General features: G+C 37.5%; 2 protein-coding genes across 2 annotated transcripts in view; both read right to left on the reverse strand.

Moving 5' to 3' along the window:
* LOC134796182 (ATP-dependent translocase ABCB1-like) overlaps positions 1-3,852 on the reverse strand; it is a 51,715-nt gene extending 47,863 nt beyond the window's left edge. The window contains exons 1-4 of the mRNA XM_063768168.1: positions 3,522-3,852; positions 2,701-2,982; positions 2,499-2,599; positions 1,928-2,099 (exon numbers count right to left, since the gene is read on the reverse strand). Of these exons, the coding sequence (XP_063624238.1) occupies positions 1,928-2,099; positions 2,499-2,599; positions 2,701-2,982; positions 3,522-3,581 (615 nt within the window). The 5' untranslated portion in view covers positions 3,582-3,852. The remainder of the gene's footprint in view (positions 1-1,927; positions 2,100-2,498; positions 2,600-2,700; positions 2,983-3,521) is intronic.
* A 5,213-nt stretch (positions 3,853-9,065) lies between these two features.
* Positions 9,066-9,750, reverse strand: LOC134796506 (uncharacterized). The gene is made up of 2 exons (XM_063768694.1): positions 9,469-9,750; positions 9,066-9,200 (listed from the first exon to the last, which is right to left on the reverse strand). Exons 1-2 carry the CDS (start codon positions 9,742-9,744, stop codon positions 9,066-9,068), a joined length of 411 nt encoding a protein of 136 aa, XP_063624764.1. The 5' UTR covers positions 9,745-9,750.
* Between the last annotated feature and the right edge of the window lie 515 nt (positions 9,751-10,265).

The raw sequence follows: 10,265 nt of genomic DNA on the forward strand, positions 1-10,265 counted from the left end.
TATTGAGGACGAGGGTATTAGACGGTCGGTGAAGGAGCGCTTTTTCAGTCGGCTCACAAAAGTCCTTAACAGTCTTTTGTCAGGAGGCAACAAAGTGCGCGCCTTCAACGCCTGGGTAATGCCCCTACTCACATACTCCTTTGGCATACTAAGGTGGACTCAGACCGAGCTGGACGCCCTGGATCGGAGGGTCCGATCACTGCTCACCGCACATCGCATGCTACACCCACGCTCGTCAGTTATGAGATTGTACATCCCACGGAAGTGTGGAGGCCGAGGCTTCCTAAACGCCAAGGATCTCCACAACCACGAGGTGTACAATCTCAGGAACTATTTCCTTAACAACGAGTGTGGGATGCATCGTGATGTGGTGGCTGTAGATAGGAACCTCACGCCGCTTTCCTTGGCAAACGAGAACTGGCGCAAACCTGTGGTACTAAGTACTGCGGATCGCAAGGCGGCATGGGAGAGTAAGGTGCTACACGGGCGGTTCTACAAGGCCCTCACGGGACCCGATGTGGACCTGCTCGCGTCGGTGAACTGGTTACGATTCGGGGACCTCTTCGAGTCTCGCGACACCTTGAGAGACTCTCGCTAGGTGGTTGGATCAAGGGTCAGATGCAGAAGGCGGTGATCTTGGACACGGCGCGGATAGTCCGCCGGTTCCTCTCTCTGCAGCCCTGACCACCGGTAGCTTGGGCCTTGCCCCGCTGCTGGCGGCACCCTAGGTTAGGTTTTTTATAATGTGTTTATATTAATTTTTATTGTTTTGTAAGTGTTTTTATATTTTACTTTTATATTCATATTATAAAATAACCTAACTTAAGATGAGAAATAAATAAAGAGAATAAAATACTAAAACTAAATATTTTCGAAATAAATATTTACAAGGGTTGAGGTATATTTTACAAAAAATAATTCAACGGTTTCGTATCTGGAGGAGCCCAAACTTGGTATGTTTTGAAAATTATTTTAATTTTAATTGAATGCAAGTGACGGAAATATAATAAAGTGATATATTTTTAGAACCGTCTCAAAATGCCCTTTCATTTAATACCACACACGATAGGTTTCTGGACAATTTTTTTTTTATTCCATACAAAAAATAGATGACGTCATAACTCCTTTCCGTTTGTTTTTTTTTTGGTGCTTCGGGTCAAATTGATTCAAATGGCCTAAAGATTAATCGTGCCGATTTTCATACCTTTAACACCATTTGCAGCTGATTTTGGTCAACCGCTAGTACTACCAGCAAATCATCGAAGTTAAAGGAAAAGCCTTTGTCCATTAATTTCAACCTTTTTCTCTTACTTACTTACTTACTGCTGTGGCGCAACGACCTGAAATGGATCTTGGCCTCCGACACCAAAGACCGCCATGTTACTATGTCCAAAGCCGTTTCTGTCCGACGGCACCGAGTTCGCTAAGGTCTTTCTGCACTTCGTTTCTCCAGCGGTACCTAGGGCGTCCAGACGGCCTTCGGCCACTTGGTACTCCAGAGTACGCCCTCCAGACTTCGCGATCTTCCCCCATCCGGACTACGTGCCCGAGCCATGGGAGTCTAGCGGCTTTCGATTCTCCAATGATGTTCGGCTCGGACACTAGATCTTCAATCTCCTGGTTCTTGCGGAGTCTCCAAGTTCCGTCCTCTCGACGTGTACCAACCAGAGAGAGGGCGAGATACAAGTCCGGATCCAGAATGCTCTACGCTGTGCTGCTGCCCTGCACAAAGTGTTAGTGTCCAGGCTAATGTCCAGGAACACGAAGCTTCGAATATACGCTTCGGTCATAAGGTCCATTCTTATGTACGGATGAGAAGCCTGGACACTAACACAAAAAGAGGAACGCGCGCTGCTGGTAGCTGAGCGGAAGATCTACCGCAAGATATTTTTCTCTTGCAAATATAATAACAAAACAACATACATACCATACCAGACAACATAAGGATGACCAATGTTACGGGAGCCATTATGAGGCAGAGAAGCGTAAGTTTCCATCCCTTGAGGAAGGCCATGATTAAGGCGCTAATCGAGCCCGTTACATTGTACACGAAGGTCGATACCTTAAGACCAATGCCATCTTCCAATTTTAGAATATCACTGAAAAGATTATAGCCTTTCTATTAAATACGTCATTTGCGCAAGTCCCGGAAATACATTATTTCTGAAACTTTAACAGTCATAGTTGCTAGGTCTTTCTAAACTATATACCGTCAGGTGACAAACAAAAATCGACCTTCTTCTAGTACTAATATGGTTCACTATGGTTATGAACTTGTGGTGGTACTTAGTGACTTTTGCTTGTCACCCGACGATACCTGCTTTAAATTTGCTATTTTGAAATATCATCAAACTAGCTGAGTTTGCCGTTTTATATAAGAAATCCCCCGTCTGTCATTTTGGCAACAAGTGGAAAAATCATCGAACTAACTTGCCATTTTCAATTAAAAATCCCCCATTTGTTATTTTGGCATAGAGTCGAGAAATCAACAATCTTACTCTGCCATTTTCGATGCGAAATCCCCCGTCTGTTGCTGGTCGAAATAAGACATATCCTGGTGCATAGCGGCTCTTAAATATGCTTGTTTTATATGGTAAATCTGTTGAACAGAGCAAGTTACGACAAAATTAACAGCTACTATTTGTGTTACTTTCATTAAGATCAAGCAAGCTAACTACGTAGACTACGTAGGTAACTTACCTGATTTATAGCAGCAATCTCAACAAAAGCCGTGCCTATATACAAAGATACGACCACTGTCAAACCTATCAATGAGTAATGAACTCCAAATTTATGAAGAGCTTCCAAAAACTTGGCGTTGTCGACAGGTTTGGACTGTAGAACATTCTTCTCGTGTTCTACCATTACGTTAAAGATGCCAGCCACGACAATAACAGAAAACGGCAACATTAGTCCTGCTACAATGCTGCCAATTGTAGACATGCATATCAATATCCTATCGGATGTTGTTGCAAACCTGTACTGAAATCAGAAAGTTTGTTGACAGTACACCGGTATTATACCTACTTACTGAGCCAACAGCTAAGGGTGGTATTCCATCTGTCCAATGTCAGTGCGTCTCACTCTCCCATTAAAACAAAATGTGAGACGCAATACACATTGGACAAAGAGACTGGATAGGTGGAATACTTACCACCCTAAGTGACTGAGGATCAACCGCGATAATTTCGTCGAATATGCAAGAGTGATAGATAGGCAGATACAAATAACGAAATTTTGATTTTTGCGGTAGGCTCTCTGAGGGCCTACTGCGTACCACGCACCACGTTCGACGTGTTGCCTCCCTGTTACACTTACGTACGAATTTACAAGTGCGACAGAAAGGCAACACGTGGTTCGCGGTAGGCCCTCTGGTTTTAGCGCCGTCGGTAAGGGTAGATACTTCGAACCTTGCCTTTGTGACTTAGCCAGACGGCCATTGCCGACAAGGGCGCATGTTAAAATAAGGGCATCTTACACTGTAAATTTAACATTTAAAAGCTTAATAAACATGAACCTACCAGCTTACAGTATGGCACATTAGGACCATTTTCCTTTTCTGTTCTATTAACCTGGGCCATTATACCTATACGTACAGTCCTGGTACTTAATAATCACTTAATCCTGGGGCGCCATGTAACTTGATGTAGATCTACATCAAGTAATAAGCATGCATTTAAAATGTATGTACCAAACCGTAGATAAACCTTAATAGAATATGAATCTACACACAACTTAATTTGAAATGATATATAACTCGATTTGTTTATTGAATTGAACATTATAGATACGATGGATTCTCATTTCTTACGAGTTTAAATGTTATAATATACATATCCATCATGGTCTAAATTATTGGTGAATAAGAAAAATGACAATGTCATTATGTGACAAATTAGTGCAACAAACAGGAGTTTAACGTTTTAGACAAGTACCTACAACCTCTTTTCTTATTGCCTTAGGTAGAGTTGGGTAGAGTCCAAAGAAGTCGTGGCAGAAATTACTTATCATTTTTATATGGCAATATTGGCAATGAAACTATCAAATTTTTGACGCCTGTCTTGTAAAAAAAACTTCTGTATTGTGTATTTTTATCAAGGCCTATTGACTTCCTTGAAACGATGTGACCCTTCAAAATTGTGCATGTGTTGTCCGTTCCCAGACGAGATTGCCAGTAATTAACATCAAAATATTTTACTACAGCAACATTGCTAGAACTGGCTTTGTCTATAGATGCGATTTCTAGGAACAAATCAAATTATTTTGATTTGTATTTTATGAAGTAGTCATATGTAAATTATTATTTATTTTTTGATATATGTATATTATTATCTATTATATTTCAGTTTTTCTTTGTCTATGTTCATAAAATCTACGAAGGGTAGACGTGCCTCTACCCTCCTTGATAAAATAAAAAAAAATCTTTGTCAATTGGCCTCTTTAGATAGGCCTTGATTTGGGTCTGGCCGGTAAGAACATAGACAAGATAAAAGTCTGTAATGTCAATGCTGTCATTTAAGTCATTTAATGCAAAAATATCAATTTTCATATAAAACGATTTATTCACTTGAAATATATTTATTTACCTATTAATTTTAAAAATAAAATCTATTCATATGTACGAGCAACATATCTAAATGCGTCTTCGCACAGACTTAGTTAAATTTAAACCGTTGTCTCTCTTCCTTCCTTGCTGTATGTATCCGGCAATGGCGACTTTATCAACAATTCTTATCCGGATTATGGAAAGCCCTAATGTGTGTGTGGAAACCGTTGTAGTAAATCAGAAACAGCGATAATTTCAAGGTAAGATATATATTAATCTTTAAATAAAAATGAGCGTGCTAATTACCAAATTCAAATATAATAATTTAATCTTACTATCCCCGTAAGTCCCGCGGACGCGTCCGAAATTATAATCAAAATTCAACATAGATGTAAAACCCCACATTGTTTAAGCTGGTAACCCTAGGAATTAGCGACGTTAGTAATTAGGAAGATAGATTATATTGTTTAATTTTTTGACTATTTTGTTTTAGAAAGTGAATCAGCAGATGGCTTGAGCGTGAGATAATAATATAATCCTGGGCCGTCATATGATTTCTTGGAAAAAGCTCAGAAGGGCACGTATCTGCCGCATATCCAAACTAGTTTCCCGGTGACCAAGAACGCTGCGCGGAGCTGTGAAGCAGAAAATGTCCGATAACCGGATAGATGTAATAACAACTTGTAACCATTTGCCAGATCAGTGTATGTATTCATATGTATTATGAAAATATTTATATCTTAATAATACGTAACTTTTTGTTACCTTTTATATTTCACGAATTTTTGAATATAGTACCTAATCATTATCTTTTAACGTATTTTTTTACTTATTTGTGAAATGCCAATTTCAGAGCCCAACAACGTGCACACTAGCGCCACTGCTAAATAATCGTGATTATTTAAATTTAACGACATGTATTTAAAAAAGGGGCCGCTACGGACTGTATTGTGTATTTAGGTACCTTTTGAATACATCAAACTAGATTTTATGTTGCTGGATTCGTCGATCTATGAGCTCAAAACAAAAACGGCCGTTTTAACTTTGGACGGGTAGATTGACGAATCCAATAACATAAAAACTAGTTTAATGTATTCAGCAGTGGCGCTAGTGTGCACGTTGATGGGCTCTTAAAAACCTGACCCCAACAAAAAAGAAAAAAATACAAAAAGAAATTCCCTCTCTGGGATTCGAACCCAGGACCATTAGCTTCCTGAACTGGATTACTGCCAATACCCGCTAGGCTAAACGGGTTGTCAATTCTAATTACAATGGTATCCTACCAGAGCGCTAGTAGTATAAACGAACTTTTGAAAGGGACATTTTTTTGTATGGAGTTATCGTTCTTCTCCTAGTGAGTATTATATTCTTTGATTTTTATTTACATAAACTGCAAGATTTATGTATAAAATACTTTCAAAACTATGATATGGTAAATAGTCCGCATTTATCCGAACAGACGTTTATCAATACTAGGTATAGTATAATGAGTTTAATAATAGGATGTTTTATTAGGAATTACCCGAAATATTCACTCGATATTTATCAGAAGAATAAGTTAGAAACACCTGTTCACAAATCTCACTTTTTTCTAAATAAGTACTTAGTGGAACAAGGTGTTGAAAGGAAGCGACTTTATTAGAAAAATAGGGACTCGTTTAAAAAAATGATTATTCACACCACACCAACATTTATTGATAGAAAAGATAAATGCTGAGAGTAGAAGCACCCTTCTCTTCTTTTATCTGAAACAACATACATTATATTATTAAAAAAAAAAATGTAAATTAATTTATAATATGACTAATTTTCACGAGACTTTAATTAAAAAAAACACCAATTAGTTTATTTATAGGTATAATAAAAAGATGTTGTGTCTATACATTTTAAAAGAATAAAGAATCAACGGATATGCGAATGTGGTGTTAAATATAACTACTTCTTGTCTAATTATTTTATTATTAATCTTTAAATTAAGATATGTACGTACATCATTTACTATATTTTTGGCTAAAAGCCGTATGTGTGTCACCTTATTTTAAATTCCATAGGTACAGTCAGCATCAATAGTAGCGGATGTATAAACATAATCTGCAGTTATTTTTTAGCCATCCTGTATAATAAGGCAAACATATTTATTACTTCGTTCATCAGAACCTTGAGCCCTCTTCATGTCATCTAGGAACTCAGGCTGCTATTTTAGTTATTTACTCGTATTTATAAAATCTATAATATTTATAATTGGAGGTTACATACAGGTTTGCCTAATATGTTAAATTGTTAATCAAAACTTGCCTTATTTTACGTTTAGGCATAGTAACTATTTATTAATCTGTGGTTTAGGTACCGCGTCCGCTCCGTTCATGGAAAGGAAACGCAAGCTTAAATTCCAAAAATACTTACGGAGTGGGAGCGACCATGGCAATCGATGTCAGCTTTGAGAGGATACTCCCAGCAGCCAGGTTGCCGTAGTAGGCCTGAGCGGCGGCCGCGGTGCTACCGGCGGCGATGCCCGTCGACCCAATGCCCATCATGGACGCCACGAGCCCTGCGCCCAGACCGCCGGTGCCGTAGATCACGGCGCCGCCCAAAGCGTTCACGACTATGGCCGAGAGGATGCCCATGCTGAAATCAGTTGAGCAGAAGTTGCATGGAGTACCACAGATGCGATATTGTGTCGGCAGAAAAGTTACCTACCTCTAAGTCTCACGGGAAAAGTGGAATTTAGGTAGCATTGTTTCGATTATTTTTAATTTCGTCCCTATGCGCAAAACCGTTAAAAATAGATATTCGATCTGCAACTGTGAAATAGTAACCTGAAAATAGACTGTTTAAAAAAGTTAAAAACCTACATTGTTCAGTTATATAAGACATTGAATTATATGTACTACGTTTACATATACCTCAATGATATAAGAGCGACGCCATTAGCTCCGGTTAAAACACTGACTTTATATATTATCAATTAGGTATTTTTAACGAGTTCAATAACGTTTCCTTTGTTCCAGAGCACAAACACATCATCCACAGGTCAACTAAGTCAAGTGCGTAAGTACAAGTCTTTTTAACGACAATGCAAAACGAAAGTTAGCAATGTTATCGCATTTTTTAACATTAGAAAAAGACTATACACGATTTTGACGTGTCTCTTTATTGAAAAATAAGTCACAGCAAATATGTGACAATTATATAACATATTATAAATTTAATTTACATTCTTTTGGTTTCATAAGTAGGTAATACCTAGTTACTATTTTTTTGAAACTGTTTTTCAATAAAAAACAAGACAAGATCATGTAGTCTTTTCTAATGCTAAAGAAACGAAGTATAGCATGGTGAATTGGTGATAGAAAAGTGCTGTACTTATAATATAACTGAGTGCTTATTTTTAGAGTCCCCCAATATTTATTAATTTTATTCAGTCATTGAAACACGCCGGTCGCTATTGTATAAAGCTTAAAAAAACTACATTCTTTCTTAGTATTTGGTACTCACATGAATAATCAGAACACTAAAATATTCTTAACAAACGCAAGACAAGAGATGCCCAGATGTCTGAACTGAGGTTCAAGTAGAAAATGGAGATCCGCCGTCCGCCCTCAGTTCTCTTATAGCCTCTCTAGATTGTGTTGCCAGTTTTCTGATGCAAAATCGATTGGCGCTACTGTGCATTCGTATATAACATGTCTGACCGGCTTTCCGGTCAGTTCCTGCAGCAAGTAGCTGCAAAAAAGTACCCATCCTTTTCTAAAGACTGGTAATTATGTAACTCTCATAATTCTGTAAGGAATTCTGCTAGATTTGGTTGGTCAAACTTTAGTTCCAAATTTATCCACGAGTAGTTAGGGGATTTACCGCAAAATGTGCATGAAAATTTCCCTAGAATTTTTGTAGCAATAACGTTTATGGTATCAGGAATTTTAACAATTTGTAATAAAATACATTAGTTTCACATTAATACTAAAGTTTATTATAAACCTAGTATATAAATTGTATTGCAGTGTCGTAAAATGTTAACCGGAAATATGATTAAGTATCTAATGTTGGCAGTATTGGCATTTTTATTTTATTTTAAATAATTTATATTTATTTACATTTATAAACAGAGTTTTCTAAACCTACTACTTCTTATTATAACACAAGAAGCTAATCTCAGGCATCAGGTAAGTTGTTCGAACTACAAAACAATATTGATTTAACTGCCATCTTACGGAATTGTTTATTAGTGAAACCTCGGAATAGCGTCTAAAAATATAGTCCAACTTGTAGTCAGCTTGTAGTTCAATAAATGTTCGCGAGGTGGTATGATCTTTAATTTTCGTATAATAACTAAGTACGACACAGTTTTTACGTATAGGCAGGTATAGGTATAGGTCTCTGGCTCAATTTCAATTATTTTGTCGGTGAGTCAACCACGACACATATTATATTCTTAATATTGAACTTGGCTATCATTTCACATTTCTGTTTTTGTTGGGATATACCTACATATTAAATATGGAATTTATGGCTTATGGCATTATAGTCTTACCGGATTGTTTTCCAGCAAGTCTTCAATTCTGGAAGTAGAACCAACTGCCACAAAGTAATCTATCTCGCTGCTTGTGTTTTGCAGACATTGTACATGTGTATCTTCGGAAACTGGAACATTCACCTGTAAACACAGATTTAAACATGCATGGAATATTTATTAAATTTTTGTATAAGTAGTGGAGTAAATACAATAAAACCCGCTTTAGAAGATTCTGGAGGGCCACGTCAAAAATGCGTCTTAAGCGGGATAGAGTAAAAATATGTACATATTAATTCGGAAATCGTATTAAACGAGATCATAAAGCGAGTTCTACTGTATGTACGTAAATAACAATTTCTGATTGTGTCTCCATTCGCCTGTATAAAAAAATTAAAAAATAACAACCTACCTGTTCTAAAACCTCTTGGAGCGTACAACTTTCTTTAGGCAGTGTAAATGTGATAAGTCTCTGTTCACCATTTTGTAGGAATATTAACATTTTTGCTGACTGAGGTTTCGATGACTCCTCAGGTTGGGGCTGAGGCTGCGCCCCCGGCACCCGCATGCGGGGCTGGTGGCTCCGCTTGTACTCCGCCAACGTCATCCTCTGCCCCGTGGACAGCGTCAGCAGCTGCCTCCGGTCCTCCGCGTCCGTGTCCATCAAGACTTGCTGCTCGGACGACATCTGCTATTTAAGGTTTTTTTTACCGTTAACCATTTATTTGTGACGTCCCACGGTCAAAGGTACCTTATGGCGGGTATGGAGTTATGCATACCCCAGTAATCTACAATAAATAAGCTATCGATAACACAAAAGATCAACCTTCTAGGTTGCGTAGTTACAGAGATATGATTTTTTGAAAATAATGTTGTGAAATGAGCAACTTTACGATAGAGAAGTTTTAAGTTTAGCCGCCTAAAAAACTATGTTCCTGAAGTAAGTTACATAGTTGACTACAAATAATAATGCCTTATATATCTGAGATTAAAAAAATATTGCGACTTGTTCTGTAATGCAAATAGAAACTTTTGATATCGACTGATTTATGTGTATACTAACCAATCTCTTGAAAATAAAGTTTTATTTCATTTTCACGATTGATTGCAATGAGCTCTCAAGATTTAAATTTTATCTATTAGAAAACGACACTGACAGACAGTTTAAGCAAAAAACAATACCGATTTAGAAGTGAAAATGTATTTTCT

Source organism: Cydia splendana, chromosome 13 (assembly GCF_910591565.1).
Source record: "Cydia splendana chromosome 13, ilCydSple1.2, whole genome shotgun sequence".
Lineage (NCBI taxonomy): Eukaryota > Metazoa > Arthropoda > Insecta > Lepidoptera > Tortricidae > Cydia > Cydia splendana.

Coding starts and splice junctions, on each gene's coding strand:
- LOC134796506 (XM_063768694.1), bottom strand. CDS start 9,744: ATGTCGTCCGAGCAGCAAGTCTTGATGGACACGGACGCGGAGGACCGG. Junction 9,201..9,468: donor TCCAAGAGGTTTTAGAACAG/GTAGGTTGTTAT, acceptor CTGTGTTTACAG/GTGAATGTTCCAGTTTCCGA.